The 18712-nt window shown below is 32.1% G+C and overlaps 2 protein-coding genes and 1 pseudogene across 2 annotated transcripts; all 3 read right to left on the bottom strand.

Annotated features, from left to right (window-relative positions):
- Positions 1-223: 223 nt before the first annotated feature.
- LOC120137735 (calmodulin-like protein 3) lies at positions 224-1107 on the bottom strand. Its single transcript, XM_039153424.1, has one exon. It carries the CDS (start codon positions 1090-1092, stop codon positions 436-438), a length of 657 nt encoding a protein of 218 aa, XP_039009355.1. The 5' UTR covers positions 1093-1107; the 3' UTR covers positions 224-435.
- Positions 1108-5284: 4177 nt separating this feature from the next.
- LOC120137819 (tetrapyrrole-binding protein, chloroplastic-like) lies at positions 5285-6996 on the bottom strand. The gene is made up of 2 exons (XM_039153473.1): positions 6990-6996; positions 5285-5895 (listed from the first exon to the last, which is right to left on the bottom strand). Exons 1-2 carry the CDS (start codon positions 6994-6996, stop codon positions 5285-5287), a joined length of 618 nt encoding a protein of 205 aa, XP_039009404.1.
- Positions 6997-7637: 641 nt separating this feature from the next.
- Positions 7638-9225, bottom strand: LOC120137669 (annotated as a pseudogene).
- Positions 9226-18712: the final 9487 nt, after the last annotated feature.

Raw genomic sequence — 18712 nt, forward strand, 5'->3', positions numbered from 1 at the left:
GCGTTCCGACGACGACTACGGATGATTCTCTTGAAGAGCATGCTGAATTCATGTTGCTTAGAGTTGAAGATAACACAAATATTATTAAAACAAAAGATAAAAAAAAAACACTTCTTCCTCGTTCAAGTATCATTCAAGCAAATCAAATGAAAATGAAACAATTAAATGAGAATGGGGAAAAGCCAGAAACAACAAAAACACCAATTTTACAAGCCTGAAGAAATAAGAAAAATATATTGTCATCAAATCTTTGGTGATAAAAACTGTTCCCATTGCTTCCCCTCTCTTCTTCAAGTTATAGACCCGATTTTTGAGCCACGACATCGTGTGACAAGTGGCAGTAACCCGTTGGCACCGATACGCTCTGATGAACCAATGCAATGCAGCAACGAGTCGAGGCCGGACAAATCCAAAAACAGATCCCTGACTTGAGAGTTAAGCCAGGGCATTGAAACCGCCTGCTTTCATCATTTGCTTGAACTCCAAGAAATCAACCCTACCATCCCCATCTGCATCTACTTTCGTTATCATCCTCTTGCAATCTTCCATCGCTTTCCCTTGCTTAAGTCCAAGCGCATCCAAAACGGACCTCAATTCATTGACAGAGATGTAACCGTCCCCGTTTTGATCGAAAACGTCGAAAGCCTCCTTCATATCTTTCTCTTCATCCTTATTTTCCATTATTGATTGATACAAAGCGCTGAATTCATCGACGTCGATACACATATCGCCGTCAACATCGAACTGTTCGATCATTTGCGTCAGGTCGATATCAGAGACAGAGATGCCCATATTCTCCAACGAATCATTCAACTCTTTCTTTGTGATCGCCCCGTCCCCGTCCCTATCGAACATTTGGAAAATCCTCTTCAAATCCGTCGCGTCCATTCTTTTCGGAGGGGATGCCAATGCGGTCGCTGGTGTTGGTGTCAGAGACGTGTGTGCCCCGACTTGACCGCCGACGGAGACGAAAGCGGGAGCGTGGGTCGGATTAATCTGAGGACCAGAGAGGAAGGATCTGAGTTTCTTGGGGACCAAACAATCTAAAACAAGATTGTATATAAAGAAAATCCGAAAGAAAATGGTTGGCATTGGAACAAATTTTGTGTGGTGGGAAGAAAATTTGGTGCAAATTGGGAGGAGAAGTGAGAGCCTTTAAAATAGGATGGTTAGGGGTGACATTAAATAATTAAAATAATTGATGTACCAAAAAAAATAATTGTAATAAGGTTTGCATTAAATTAAATAATTATGTTATAAGGCTTCAAAGACGCGTTGCTCTGGAATTAAATAAATAATTGGACCCATTTGGTAACGGATCCCACTACAAAAAGGAAAAGAAAATGTAAAAGAAAGGGGGGACCGGCTGATGATTTGTGACCGTTGGATTGCGATTATTGTGTATGTGTTTTTTTTTTAAAAAAAATAGTGTTGTTTAAATATCTATGGGTAAACTACGTATTTAGTACTTAAACTATTAATTTTAATCTATTTTAGTATCTAAACTTTTAAAATTTTCAAAATCACACCTAACTTTTAATTTTTATTTCATTTAGTATTTTTCTAACCATTAAAAATTTAATGGAACTTTTACTCGTGACATTTTTATGGGTAAATTACATTATTCATCAATTAACTATCTTCTCACTCCTATTTTGGTCATTAAAATTTAAAAAAAAAATCATTTTAACTACTCAACTTTCAAATTGTTCGTGTTTTAATCACTCTAATTTATTTTATAAATAATGTTTTCTGACATGATTTTTTAATTATTTTATTAATATATAATTAAAATAAAAAATTAAATTTGAATGTCAGGGTGATTAAATTAGGAGTAATTTGAAAGTTAAGTAATTAAATTAAAAAATAAACTTTAATGACCAAAATATGAGTAAGAAGTAGTTGAGTGATGAATGATGTAATTTACCATAAAAAGTGTCATGTTGTAACAATTCCGCTAAGTTTTTAATGATGGGTACTAAAATGAAACAAAAACTAAACATTAGGTATGATTTTGAAATAATTTAAAGTTTAGATACTAAAATAGATCAAAAATTATAGTTTAGGTACTAATGTGTAATTTATCCAATATTTGTTTGTTTCAATGGTAAAAGAGAATATTATTCTCTCGGGAGGTTTTGAATTTGAATAGTTACATCTGTAAAATATGTATGTGTTGACAATTAATTAATTTTTTTAAAAAGTACTACCTTATAATTACTCTAGACTATTAAAAAAATAAAATGTTCGGTTCTCTTTAAACTGCAAATTTTTTATCCAATTAATTTTTTTAAAAGATGTTAAGATATTTTATTTTCTTAATTTAAAACCATATTTCAATTGGTTTAGCTTTAAATAAATTTCATGTTTAGTATTTTAAATATCATTTTGATTATTTGATTGTTTTATATTTTAAAATTATATTTTATTTTATATTTTATTTTTATTTTGATCACTCATTATTAAAATTTATAATAATATATATGTGTCACTATGAGACAACGACACCCGATTAATTATATGTTATTGACTTGAACAATTAATATTTTATTTAGTTATTTTTTATTTAAAAACTATAAAATATAAAATTGATTATTTAAATGTTTCTCTTTGTTCTCATACCAAACGGTTGTGGCACGCCTAGTTTATTATTTTCTCCGCTCCACGTGGACCTCAACTAAGGTATCGGTTGAATGGGTTATGGATTTATTTTATTTTAGATTAGAATATATTTAATTAGTAATTTGTTCGATTTTAATCATAATTATTCTAAATCTATTAATTATACTATTAATATATAATTATATATACAACACTCTCAAACTAAATCTTGAATACTTTTTGCAAGGATAAATATATATTTTAACACTTGAGTTTGGTATTAAAGTGTAATTTCACACTTTTCATAAAAAAATACAATTTGATACTTAAATCTTTTAATTAAATTAGAAAACTGAATTTAATTTTAAAGTTTAATTTAATATTTAAACTTATTTTTGGTTCAACCAAATATTTGATTTTGACTTATTAATTCAAAATTAATATCTGAACTTCACTTTATATAACATAAAATATTTTAAATACAATGTTAAAAAAAAATTAAAATTTAGGTAAAATACACAAAAGTTCATCGACTATAGGACATTGTTTTATTGAGTTTATTGATTAAAAAGTTAAAAAAAATAGTCCATTAACTATATGGAGTTATTTTGTTTAGTCCATCGACTATTAAAAGTTATAAAATTGTCGTTTAACTACTCATTATGTTATAAACTTGCCTTTTTTCGTTAAAAAATTAACAATTATCTGAGTTAGAATTTAACATGCTAACTGAGATTTGATAGTTGTGTGAGATTATGAGATCATATTTTATCATATCTTAGCTAGGAGGTGAAATTACCATTTATTATTATTATTATTATTATTATTATTATTATTATATTACAAAAATACATAAAAAATCAAAAAATAAAGGAAAATACAAAAAAATTAAAAAAATAGAGAAATAATCCCATAAAATCTGCTGCCCATTGCTGCCATAAGACAAAAACAGAGGGATTGTTTTTTAACTTCAAATTGTTGTTTTTTTAGCTCGGTGGTTTAGTTGTGTGCCGTCAAAGCCATTTGCCCATGTTCGAATCCAATTCCTGCCTAAATTACTATTTAATTTAGGCTCTTATCAAGGTGGTGACAAGTGTCGCCACTGTGTTGGAGGAAAAATAAATATATTAAATAAACAAAAATATCCTCCAATATTATTTTAATTGAATTAAATTATGATCAAATTGATATGATGTATGAATATTGAGTATCAAATATGCAATTATACAAAAAATTTAACTGCCCGGTAACCTCCATTATTAAAAGTTAACGATAGTGGTTTGATTGAATCATTCAAATAGTTGGGTGGTCTGTTTTATCAAATTGAAATATCGGTGGTCAAAATGATTTTTGACCATAGTTGAGTGATCACCTATGTAGTTTACCCTAAAAAAATTATTGTTCTAGGTCCTATTTGATATTTTAGTCACCAGGTTATTACTTTTGAAACTTTAGTATGGAAAACAAAAACTTATTTAAATATTAATTATCATTTGTGTAGTTTACCCTTTTAATTTTATAAATCATTTGTATCACGCTAACACTTCGTTAAAATTCTAATTACAATTAACCCTCAATGACCACATCTTAATTAAATAAAAAATAATAATTATCATATATTATAATTTTTAAAATTATTGAAGAAAAGTGAATACAATATAAACAAAAGTGATAAAATCTTTATATATATATATATATATATATATAAATTCTTGATCATTTATGGTGATGAATTCCAAACAAGCAAAAGAAGTCGCAAGCAAAAATCAGGCAAAACAATAAAAAGGGACTGCCATTTATTTGTCATTATCCTCGCATGCATTTGATAATAAATGGCATAAATATTAGGGTAAATTATAGTCACACAAATATTAATTTGATTTCTTTTGGTCACTTAATTATTTGTTCTTTCAAATTTTTACTAATATTATGTTTCGGTTTTATTTTAATCATTGTCATTCGAAAATTAACAGTAATATTGACGTATTATCATAAGATAATGTCACGTCATCAGTGAAAAAATAAAAAATATCATATCAACAGTTCTATTAATTTTTTAACAGCGGATGACCAAAATGTAACGTTAGTAATGACTTTAAAGATAACAATTAGTTGAAAAGTGATAGTTGTATGACTAAATTCATTATTTACCCTAAATATCATTCAAAGTATAAATGTATTTAACCAGTTTTTGACGAGTACAAACCTCGATTGGTTAATTCTATAAAAGCCCAGCATAAATTTCACAATACATTTTACATTAACATTGAAGAATTTAAGGTAAATTATATATTTAGTACTTAAATTATCATTTTTATCTGTTTTAGTACTTAATTTTTTTTTTAAAACCATACCTAACGTTTAGTTTTTTTTCATTTTAATGTCTCTCTATTAAAAATTTAATGACACTGCATTTTTATGGGTAAATTACATCATTCATCATTCATCATTCATCATTCAATTATTTTCTCACTCTTATTTTGGTACAAAAGTTTAAAAATTACCCATATAAAGGTGCCACCTACAAATCACCATTAAGATTTTAATGGCGATGTGCTAAAATAAAACAAAGACGGAAGATTTAGTATGATTTTTGAAAAAAAATAAAAATCTAAGTACTAACACGGATTAAAACTGATAGTTTAAGTACTATGTACCCAAGAATTTAAGTTTTTTCCCTACATTACAAGCAATAATTTGGCTTGAAAAACTTGTCGCCGAATGTCTTTGTTCCATCTCTAACACCTCCATTTTCACCAGTTCCAGTCTCTTGTTCCTGTTGACCCTCAAAAGCTGGATGTCTAAGAATACAGTTAAACAACTCAGTTCCTCTCAAAGCGTTCGTCAATGGCAGATGACCTTCCGGTGTTTGGTCATCGAGTTCCCATATGAACTCGTTGGGGAAAGCCCTGTAGTTGTATTGTTCGATCTCTGTGTCGAGCTTTTTCATCCACCCCAGTTTTAAGAACAACTTGGTGAAGTCCTTGTCAACTTTCTTCCAGATGTTCTTCTGCACGCTGTACCCGAACTTGTTGTTGCTGTGTTTTCTCCATGCTTGATCGATTACTTTGAGATCAGTTTCCGGTATGAATTGTACTTCGGAGAAGCAGACGTAGCCGCGTTTCTCTTCGCTGGCTAGGAGTATGAGCAGACGACGTGTCTCTTCGTCGGCTTGGCGGAAGTTTGGGGCCGAGAGGTGGTGTTGGAGGGTGTTAAAAGAGGATGTAGTGGTGGAAGAATGAAGAGAGGTGGTGGTGGAAAGGATGTTTGTGGCGGCGGCGGTGGTGGAGGGTTCTTAGAGAAGTAGAGGTCATGTTTTTGTTTGATTTTTTGTTGGATTGTGAGCGAACTTTAAGGGTCATAAATATTGGATTTGTTGATGGAAGATAAAAGATATGAGAAAAACATTGGATTGTGAGTGAATATTAACATATCTATTAGTATTAGTATAAGTATATGATATTGGTTTGAGATCTTGAGATAAAATTTTATTATATATCAATCAATATGTTAAAATCTAAATTAGGATGTCATAAATTTTTAACAGAAATATGAGTTTGTAACATATAAATAATTTGGTGACATCTTATAACTTTTAATAATCAAATGACTTAATAAAATAATGACCTATAGTCAGAGAATCACTTTGTAACTTTTAATAATTAGGACACAACAAAACAACATTCTATAATCGAGACTATTTGTGTAGTTTGCCTTTATTTTATTTTATGGTGAAATTCAATTAAAACAGACAAAATATTCCATAATTACTTAATTATGGAATTGTAGGGAAAAGACATTTCGGTCTGCTATGTTAATTACAATTTTAATTGTTCTTCTACAAAATATAAGATTATGAATATTACGAAAATTTTGAACCTAAAGTCTGAGAATTTTTTATTATTAATATGAGGTAAGTATATGGTAGAATTTGTTTATAGATAATTTATAACTATTTGATATTAAACACTCATACTTTTAACATTTCTGATACTTAAGTTATTCGAATTTCTCTTTAAATTTAATTATAAATATATATAATATTATGATACTATTTAATTTCAATTTAAAATGTTTTCTATAACCATATACAATACATATATATCTTAATATTTTTTCATACATAATATATACATATCATATTGAATCAACAAACTCGACTCAAATTTAAATAGTTTTCATGTCAAATTTATAAAATTGCAACTCAAAGTTAATTCAAATTGAATTTTTCCAAGTCCAATCGATTCAAAAAGATCAATTTTTTGAATCGGATTGTATTCACGTTATCCAATGCAAGATGATCAATTCAATGGCAAAAATATTCTCTTAAGCTAACAATTTTTGACGTTAAAGGTTATAACAGAAATCGAAAGAAAATTTTAAAAAACCTGTCATGTGTCATGCTTTTATTAGTCACCAGAAATTAACCTTAAAATTGTTAGGAAATAAAACGTTAGACACCCATTTGACCAAAAAAAAAAGTTTGAGAACTTAAAAAAAAAACAATATAAATTGGACACTGGTTTTTCAACGAGGCCTTTCTCCTTCTAGATAGATATCAAATTACCAGCCTTCACAAAATATTCATGATGACCAAGACACCAAAGTACATTTGTACATACAACAGCAGCTAGTCAAGGAAGATCAAATAAATACAATGCACACATTAATTCATAGTGCTAAATTGCTAATGTTCTATAGAACTTAAAGAACCACGACGTTCTTAATGCACCAATAACCTATGCTCATAAATGATAAAGTTCACGACGGTTAGGCGACAACTATCTGTTCTCCCTAATTTATTTCGGAGGGGGGAAGATGAGAATGACGCGCTTTACACCGCTTGTCTTCCTCAATGGATAAAAGAGAGTACATACAGACTAGAATCTTGGCAGTCACAAATCGAGAATGAGGACTTGTCTAAATATCATGGCTTTGGTTTGACGGCGACGATGATGCTACTTGGATAGGGTATATATTAAGCAAATATTTTGTGATTTTGTGGTTCTCTAGTATGAAAATTTTAAAGATCTTGACAATCAGATAACATGAACAAAATCTAAGTGCACCTCAATTAGAAGAAAAGAGAAGATATCCACAGGATTTAAACTGTTCCAATACATGCCAAGCAAAGACCCTCGGTGCTTCCGTTAGAACATAAAGTTGTCACATGTCAGTGAAAGGTAGAAGGGCCTGAATCATCTGAAATTCTCACATTATAGCGTCGTGCCAAACGTCTAACAGTTCCATCAGCCATCAAGGTATCTAACATCTCATACTTCTTGTAATTTGCTTTCAAAGTTTCTCCTTGTTGCTTTGCAAGCTTCTCCTCCTTCTCCAGTTGATGCTTCAAAGCAACAAATAACAAGTTCAATGTAAAATAACAATATCTTACACGCCTAGAAGCAGATGGATTTTACACGAGATTTAGAATTTATCTTGAGCATCACTTCATTTTCAGTGGCATGCTTTTTCACAAGCTGCTTAAGCTTGTTTCTACCTCAAAATTGGGATCAGAAGGGTCCAACCAATGGACATGCAGATTTCGACCAGGCTTTCTTGGGCGATCACCAAACATCTCGGGCACAGAAGCACGTGCCCTCACAGGCCTTGGCATTCCAGACATCATGAAAGGCAGTTCTGATAACGTCGAGACGACAACTTCAGATTGCTTTTCTTTCTCCATCTCCACCAAAGCACATCTGGGCATGTTCCGAGGCTCCAGTTAGTTCGGAAGGAACTCAACACACTTGACAGTTCCATACTGATCAAGAGCAGTTCTCAGGACTGACTCGGTTACAAGTGGTGACAGGTTATCCAAGAAAACCGTCCGCCTCACCTTCTCTTTGAAAGCGGCATACTCATCTTGTTCAGCAGACCCCATCTAGGATCAAAACCTATATACCTGATCATTGAAATTCCAAAGGCAGTTGGAAAAACCAACTTTTTCTCCAAATTTCCAATACAATATATTCATCTAGACAAACCAACAAAATATGACATCCCTGAAGTAAGGTTTCATTTGGCACTAATCTTTTTTCTAATATTATTTTTAAGTTACTTTTGGTTCCTCAAAAGTTGTTAAACAAAATCACAATTTTCTTCAAAGGTAAACAAATGAATAAAGCCACAAACACCAACACATAATCTATCATATTGATTTCACATATAAAACTAAGATCATGAATTTTATTAGCGCAAAAAACTCATGAATTTTGATATTGAAGAAAAATTAAGCCATTGCCATTTGAAATTCTTCAAAATAAGTTTCCAACGCACAAATTTCTAAATCAACGCAAATAATTTAAAATTAATAAAAAAATAACCTTTTGGATTGTTCAACTCTAGCGGAAGAAATGAAAAATGAACAAAAAATTAATGGAAAAGCTGCAATTTTAAAGAAAACAAATATTCAGCGGAACGTCAAGAGTCAAGATAGTGAAAGAGATACCTTGTGGTGAAGGCTGAGGAATGAAGAGTGTCGACGTCGAGGCTGCCAGAGTGTTAGGCGTACACCGCCGAGCGAGGAAAAACAAGAAGAGCCTCTGGAAACACTAAAGAAGCGAGGGAGAATTCAGTGAAGAGAAGAAAGAAGGAAAAGGATCGCCATTGGAAAGAAAAAGAATACGGGACTGCGACGCCGGTAACGTGTAACGTATAGAGAGTGAGAGAGGTTCGGGTAAGAAATTTCCAGAGAAAAGCATTACATAAAATCAAAGGGAGTTTTATAATTTGGTTTAAATTTAAATAAAAAACTATATCACTTTTCAAGAATAGATACGTAAAGTATATTATGATTCATCTCGATATCTAATGTTATAAAAATCATTATTTTATGTATCCAAACCTTCAATGCTGTTAATTTATTCTCTTAACATGTCATAGGATGATGATTTTGAAAGTTATTTTATTATAAAAAAAAATTATTATATTTATAATAAAAAGACTAATTTCTCTTAAATTATAAAAAATTTAAAATCCCTAAAATCTTGAAATTCTAATCTTAACCCACCGATCCCGTCCTTTTCGGCCATGACCACCGCCAGCGACGTAATCCCAGTGATCTTCCTAGTTATACGATATCGTAATTACCGTCGATTGACCGTCGAAATCGTGTGAGATCATGATTTTCATCCTAGGGTTTGTGGGGTATAAAATGTCGATTCATTGTCGATCGACCACGATTTCATAGGGGTTTTGATCGTCGGGGTGAGGTGAGGTCAAGTGGAACTTCATCGACGACAAAAGACGATGACCGACGTGGGTTTAAGGGTTGAAATGAATGTTTTCAAAGTTTTTGGGTTATTTCAAATTTTTTTTTATAAAAAATATATATATATATATATATATATATATATATATATATATATAATTTTAATTTTTTTTTTAAATTACCAGATTTTTACACATGTCATTTAACGGGAGAAATTAACACTGTTGACGGCTTGGGCACATAAAATGATAACGTTTGTAACTTTACGTACTAAAATGAATAAAGAAATACTTTAAGCACATATTCGTGAAAAATGCTATAGTTTGGGCACTTATTTTTTTATTTAACCCATAAATAAATAAATGAACTGATTTTAGTTTAGGCCCAGTACGAGTTGAACAGGTCCAAGTCCAAGCTTCTATAAAGTAAATATATATATTTTTTTATAGAATCTCCATAGTCTTTTTTTTTATTTAGAAAATGGATTCATTAAACGCTCATCAATTACTATTTATCTAATGCAATCATTAAACGCTCACATCAGATTGAGATTTGACAGAGCCCATTGGGCTAGACCATGTGCTGCTCGATTGACCTCCTAGTTAACGTAGAACAGTTTAAGCCCATTGGGCTAGAATATCCATAATCATAGTAACTAAAGGTGGTTTTTGGGTAAATTACGTGTTTAGTACCTAGACTATCAATTTTAATCTGTTTTAATATCTAAACTTTTAATTTTTAAAATCATACATAACGTTTAGTTTTCATTTCATTTTTAGTACCCTTCGTTGAAAATTTTGAACAAGGTACTAAAATGAAATAAAAACTAAAGTTTTTAATGGTGGGTATTAAACAAAAACAAAAACTAATAGTTTAGGTACTAAATGTGTAATTTACCCTTTTTTGCCCTGACTAATCTCAATCATCTCACATTCCACACCTGGCTTTGGTGGGTGAGTCTTCCAACAAAGATTTTTTACATACACAAAGATCCAAACTTGAGACATGTTTAAACGATATTAAGCTTTATTAAGTCATTCGAATATTAAAAGTTAAAAATGACCATCCAACTATTCTTTATGTTCCAAACTTTTCCTTTTCCGTTAAAAAATCGGCGGTTGTCTAAGATGGATGTTGACATGATGACTTGAATATGATAGTCATTTGAGATTTTGGGATCATATTTTATCATAACACAGTCAGTTAGTTAACCTTCAACTCAGAATATCATTATTTTTTTAACAAAAAAGGACGTGTTTGGGACATATGAATAGTTGTGTGATCATTTTATAACTTTTAATTATCGAGGGACTTAAGAGGATCATTTTATAACTTTTAATAATCGAGAGACTTCATAAAGCAGTACCTTATAGTCGAGGGATCATTTATGTACTTTACCCTATTATTATGTGATTATTTTGTGTTAATAATTTTAAGAAGAAAATCTAATTATGTGATTATTTTACGATTATGATTATGATTGTAAATTTTTATTGTAATTCGAGATTTATTTTAATAAAATTAGTGGTTTTTATAAATAAATAAAATTTGTTTTGCACCTTTTTACTCTTTACTTTTGTCTTCCTAAAATGAGTTGATACATTTTGAATTCTTTATTTGGAGTTACAGCCAAAACATTATATATATATATAGTGAATCTTACTTCGATTTGACATCTTTAAACGTAATAACATTTTAAGAAGTTTCATTTTGAAGTGAAATGTTTTTTAATTAGATGAAAATTGTTAGTTAATTAACTGTTAATATTTTTTTTTGATAAGTTAACTGTTAATATTTCATATAGATATAATAAGTACATATGTGATGTCACTTCAATAAATTATTTTTTATAGTAAACTATAATTATAATTAATTACATATATACTTATAAATATATATTTAAAAAAAATTAAAAATATATTTTTCGATGATATGACATTACACGTGAACTTACCACATCAATAAGAATGGTTGACGGTTGTGTTGTCCTATAAAGATCGTTGGGTTTTTGTGGTTGCTGATAAATTAATTAATTTTGGTTAGAATTGTCCGTCTAGTTCAGTTGGTAGAGCACAAGGCTTTTAACCTTGTGGTCGTGGGATCGAGTTCTATTGAGGGCAATTCATAACGGATGTCTTCCACGGAAGCTGCTCTCAACATGGTGTTGGGGACAGCCTACTACCCTATATCCCCTTATCCCATTACATATGAGAATAGAGTGGGCTAATTTCTTCTTTTTTTTTTAGGTTAGAATTGAAAGCCTGCGATAGCAGTGAACTCTTATTCTTCGTCTACTCTGTCATGAGAAAGCTCGCCTAACCTCCTCTGGTGGTCCCATTTAGTCCATGCTCTCGTTTAGTCCAAGGTGTGCCAACCCATCTGCAACGCCATTGGCTTCCCTTCGACATTCCATTGTTTGTTTACAAGTATTCGGATTCTTTTGATGATCGGGCTCTCGTGCATGTGTGGATAGCTGCTAAAAGTTTCCACTGCTTCTTTGTTGTCCATCTCCGCCTCGATATCCCTTATTCCACGCCAAAGTGAGTCCATCAAAAAGCGCCCAAAGCTCGGCATGAAGGACAGAGCAGCGTCCAATGTATCGGCTAAATCCAATTGATCACTCCTCCTCTGGCGTCGCTGGTTCGTATATCAACAGCGCCATCGATAAACACATTCTTCTTTATATTTTGATGATGATATTTTCAAAGTTTATTTTTCATTCTTACTTTCTTTTTCATTTTTTTATGTAATTCCCATATAAACTTTTGAAGAATCAATTGCCATTTATTGAACTCAGTCTCTGTCATTTCATTAATGATATTTATATCGTTAATAATGGCCTAAGCCTTGGAGCATATATGTGAACACTATATAATTTAAAACTGAATGTATACTTTTCTTATTTCATACATCATTTTACTAATCCTCCAATAATGAAAATATCACCGACAAACTATTTTACAATATCATTAAGATACGGGTAAAATATTCGAACGACTACTTAATTATGGGGTTGATGTCGATATGATCACTATACCTTTAATTTTAGCAATATGACCAAATAACTATTTAAGTGGTTTCAATGTAGTCACTTATCGTTAAAAACATGCGGCGTAGCTGATGTGGTTGTTATTGACTAACGGCGAGTCATAGACCCGCATCAATTATATCGTCTGTTTTACTAAAATTGAAAGTATGGTAGTCGTATGGACACCAACTAGACGAGCGAGGAGCACTAGGGAACAACTAGACGAGTAGAGTTATTATAACACAAGGTTCCTCGTTTACCGGTTGGGTTAGGACAGTGTCGAATGTTCTGAATCAGCTGTAGCGACGGCTGTGGCCTATTATAACAGAAACGAATCTCCACTTATTGTAGTCTTGATGCGTTGTTTCTGCCCCTGTTGCAAGTAATCTCAGGCAAATACCCTATGGAGTTGTAAACTTTGGTTACAACTTGATGTACATTGTACCTTTGTCCAGTTTGAAATCCAAAATCTGAATCAAAATAATATTAAACAAATTGGGGACAGAGAAAGAAATATAAATTTTCAATTGGTTCGTAGTTTAAGATTTATCATGAAATGGGTAAAGTACATAAATGGTCCACCGACTATAGGGTGTTGCTTTATTGAGTCCTCCGACTATTAAAATTTACAGAATAATCCCTCGATTATAAGGCGTTGCTTTTTAAGTCCATTGACTATTAAAAGTTACAGAATGATCACCCGACTATTAATTGTGTTCCAAACTCGTCATTTTCCATTAAAAGATTGATGACAGTTTAAGTTGGACGTTAACCTGCTGACTGGGATATGATATAATATGAACTCAGAATCTCAAACGACTATCATATTCCAGTTAGCATGTTAACATCAAGCTCGAATTACCATCAAATTTTTTAACGAAAAAGAACGAGTTTGGAACTCAATAAATAGTCGGGTGACCATTTTGTAACTTTTAATAGTCGGAGGCTTAAAAAAGTAACATCTTATGATCGGATAACTACTTTTAAAAAAAAATAGTGGTCAGAGGACTCAATAAAGTAATACTCTATAGTCGAGGTACCATTTATGTACTTTATCCTATTGAAAAATACGAACTACTAAAAAAATTATAAAGAAAATCACCTGCAGTGAAGGCATGCCTAAGTTGCACGGCAGAGTTGAAGTAATAAAAAGAGTGGACTGGGTAATCAGAACATTGTCCATGCTTTTCCCATTCTTTCCCCCAAAATTGGTAGTTGGCAGCATAGTTATTAGGTCTATTCAAGTTTGGCCATTGAACATTTAAGAGTGGGTACATTGGACCTAAATAATTCTTTTAAATCAAGGGGGGGGGGAATTAAATAAAAATAAATTCAAAAAATATGAAGTGATCTTTTACTTACCGGGAGATTTTGAGCGGAAGTGGGTGTCACACGGGTACGATTTGGATATAGAGAATATCTCTCTATTGGTTCATCGTAGACGTCTTGTGGCCATATACCATGGATGGTGAACATGTTATTGTAAGGATTAGGAACTAGGAAGAGGATTCGGGCAGCGCATCTGAGCGTAATGACATGTAGCACGGGGCCATTGGAGACTGAGTTTGTAAAAGCTTATCGGATTCTTCGATGCCCTGAGTGGCGATTTAAACAATCGAAAGGTATTCAAGGTGATGGGGTTTGAGTTTAGCTGGAACCAAGCCGAAACACAAACCACCACAACAGCTACCAAAATATATTTGGATGAGATTCTCATGTTTTCTATGAACTTCATTCTCTATTAACTCGATTGCGCTGTTGGAAGGGGGGTAATCCAATACCATGCAAGTAGAAAATTATATATACTAATTTTTACATTCCTAACAAACATGTTTTCTTTCTAACTACTTTTCTTAAAAAATAATAATAATATGTAGTTATATTTACAACACGTTTTTTGTGCTCTTTCTTTGTAACTGCCCGTTTCTAAAATTAATATGTAGCTGCTGCTATTAAGAAAGGTTCTCATTTTAATTATTACAGTGCAATCCTAATTATTTTTCTTCCCATAAAAACTGTTCACATGCATCCAAAGGTCGGGCAATTGAGTTAAATTCAAGTGTAGACTACACATTTAGTATCTAAAATTGAGTTAAATTCAAAAGTAAACTACGTATTTAGTATCTAAACTATCAATTTTGATATATTTTAGTACCTAAACTTTTAATTTTTTTTCAAGATCACACCTAAATTTAATTTCTGTTTCATTTTAGTATCTCACTGTTAAAAATTTAACACATTTAGTACCTAAACTTTTTTTTTTCAAAACTTAATGTTAAAATTTCGAATAGTGATACTGAAAATTAACCTCTATATGGTAAAAAAATTTAAAGTTTAAATATTAAAATGAATCAAAATTAATAATTTAGATACTAAAAAATTAACTGACCCTATTCCCATATGTAATGGGATAAGGGGGAGGTAGGGTAATAGGCTACCCCCAACGTCAGGTTGAAAGCAACTTCCGTGGAAGACCTTCGCTATGAATTGCCCTCAGTGGGACTTGATCCCACGACCACAATATTAAAAGCCTTACGCTTTACCAATTGAGCTAGATGTGCAATTCAATTTAGATACTAAAAATCTACAATAAATTCAAATCAAATTTATTAAGAAATAGGAACCGGACAAGTAGTGTTGGTAGAAGACGCCCATGGAAGGTGACAACAAACAACATGGGTGTATATATGCCATGACTAGGGCTGTAAATGAGACGAGACAGATCGCGAGCTACTCGAGATCGACTCGATCTTGGCTCGATAAATACTCGGATCGAATGGACTCGACTCGAGCTCGAACTCGACTCGATTTCTTAACGAGCCGAAACGAGCTACTCGATATTCGACTCGAAAAGCTCGTGAGCAGCTCGAAAAAATATTATATTATAATTTTATATTTTTTAAAATTACATTATTAAAAATATATTAAAAATACATTATTGATGAATAAATATTCTTGAATTGAAAATGGTTAAAAATTATTTTTGAATAAATATTCTTATATTTATTTTAAATTGATAAAAAAATTATTTATCTAATGACAAATATTTAATATATTTCTAATGATAATATTTGTAATAACTAATTTTTTAAATTGTTGTTATATTTTGAGGTTTTGGGTTCAAATATCATAAATATCAAGGGTTTGAGCATTTAATATCAAGATACTATATTGTACTTACCTCATAACTAATTATGTGATAAGGTTTAGGGTTTAGGATTTAGAGTTTATGTGATAGGATTTAAGGTTTAAAGTTTAGAGTTTAGGGTTTATGTGTTAGGGTTTAGGGTTTATGTGTTAGGGTTTAAGTTATGCCATGAAGGTAACATACAAATTATGCAAAATGATGTTATGTGGCTCATAAATAAATTATTCACATACTTATACATAAACATATCAACATGCAAAATAAATATACACAACTAATTAAAGAAAACAATCCTAAACAGAGACTAAATTAAGAAAAATCTAAATGTGAGGACTAATTTAAGCTAAAATTTAAACAATTGAGGGACTGTTTTGTACAAAACGCATAAATCTAGAGAGCCTAAAGCTAATTTACCCCTAAGGTTATGGTGGCTAAACGATAATTAACCCCAAAATTAATTAGGGTTTAGAACCTAAATTAAAACAAACCTAAACTAAATATTCATTTCAGCCGCTCAAGCCTCACGCCCTAACCTTCTCCAACTCTCCCCCTCTCATTCTCATACAAACCAGAAAACAGTGTCGCAGGCCCGCAGCTGTCGCTCCTCTCGCCTTTCTTCAACGGAGTTCTACACTTCAACTTCTATCATTTTTCCTCGCTCAACCCTAACAGAGACCCACAACCTCTGTGGCTTCAGTCGCCTAGTGCTCCGATGTGGAGCTTAAACTTCTCCTAAACATATTTCGATGACAACCTTCATAAAAAACATCCCCAAAACCGTAAACTTAAACCCATAATACCCTCGTAAATACCCAGCTTCACCACTCCGTAACCATGCCAGACCACGGCCACCGCGGCCTTCGCCGTCCCCACGGGCTCCGATGAAGAGTCCTAACGCCTAGACCACTCTTTCCTCGCTGGCCTAGGCAAGAAACCCAAACTTTACTGCACATTAATGTATGCTCTAGATATGATATGTTCTCCTCAGTACACGATCTATGCCCTTCGAAAATCTTGGTGAACTTTTTTTTTCATTCTTGCGTATCTTTTACCTGTATATCTAAAAACTTAAAAGAGAAAATCTTTCGCATGTGACAACATTTAGGTTTTTCAAAGTGGAGATCTCGCTGCTGCTGAAGTTGTGTTGTCGAACATGGCTGTTGCACTTGACCATGTGCTTTTGGATGTAGAGGTAATTGTTCTAAAATGCTCTTTCAAGATGAATATACAGTTTGTAACTTTTATGAACTTCCTTTTTTAGATAATGCATTTCGATTATAAGTTTTTATGAACTTCTACATGAAATATGACGGTAGCTTTTCAAGATCTTTTTGTATTTCAACCCTACCACAAAGCTTTGTGGGAGCCATTTGACTACTACAAGTTTGGTCAAAATTATATTCGACCTTTGATTGATTTCAGGTGAGTGGACAAATACCACACTGTCTTATTATAGTGGTTTATTTAGTTATGTTGATTTAGGTTGCAGAAAACTCCGCTGATAATTGAATATGGTTTTGTCAAGAAATATATGGTTGTTCAATTTCATAACTCTATTAAGGTGAACCAATACATTAGATTTTCACGTTAGTGATTAGGACATATGTGAATGTCACAAGTAAGGTTATATAAATTTTGATTAATTATCTTTGAATAAAATCTAAGGTTGAAATTGTTTTATATTTTGTATTCTATCTGGTGGTTCATTTGTTGTATATTTCAAAATTTTCACTCCCCTTCTTCTTCTCAGAAACATATTATTTTACATGTCCCATAGATACAATTTAATTCTTATCAACTGCTACATAAGCTGTTAATTGTCATTCCTAGTATTGGTTTTGGTGTTTGGTTTTTTGTCCCTTGTTTTTTGCTTGGTGCTCTGTCCCTTGTTTTGTGCTTGGTGCTCTGTCCCTTGTTTTGTGTGTCTGCAGGGCATGGATTCGAGCATGGCCAGCATAGGCGACGATAACATTGATTTCGGTGGATGGCAGACCAGCATGGGTCTTCCTCGGTGGGTTCACTTGGGTGGTGCACTATCTCGGGCTTCCTCATCGATTTGCACCACATGTTAATAAAATAAACATGAGTAATAATAATACTAATAATTATTATAAAAAAACTTCAAAACTTATATTAATTATCCTAAATTTCTTGTAATTGTATTTTTTATTTTTTAGATTTTTTATAGTTCATACATTCATATATAATGTATTGGTAATGGTTGATTAAAGGGAAAATTATTTATATATTTTAAAAGTAATATAAGATTTTTGTAGGATCAAATTCGAGTTTGAGTTCGAGCTTTAATCGAGTTCGAGCTTGAATCGAGCTTGAATCGAGCTTAAAATCGAGCTTCAATCGAGCTCTTGATTTTTTTTTGAGTTCGAACCTTTTCGAGTTCGAGTCGAGTTTTAATATTATCTTTCGAGTTCGAGTCGAGCTTGAAAATTTTAGGCTCGCGAGTTTTCGAGTCGAGTCGAGCCTACATTTAAAGTTTTCGAGTTCGAGTCGAGCTCGGCAATACTCGAGCTCGACTCGGCTCGTTTACACCCCTAGCCATGGCACACCCTATGCTAGGGGTGTAAACGAGCCGAGTCGATCTCGAGTATTGCTGAGCTCGACTCGACTCGAAAACTCTGAAATGGAGCTCGACTCGACTCGAAAACTCGCAAGCTTAAAATTTTCAAGCTCGACTCGAACTCGAAATCCTGAACTGAAGCTC

Source organism: Hibiscus syriacus, unplaced genomic scaffold (genome assembly GCF_006381635.1).
Source record: "Hibiscus syriacus cultivar Baekdansim isolate YM2019G1 unplaced genomic scaffold, ASM638163v2 tig00110676_pilon, whole genome shotgun sequence".
NCBI classification, from domain to species: domain Eukaryota; kingdom Viridiplantae; phylum Streptophyta; class Magnoliopsida; order Malvales; family Malvaceae; genus Hibiscus; species Hibiscus syriacus.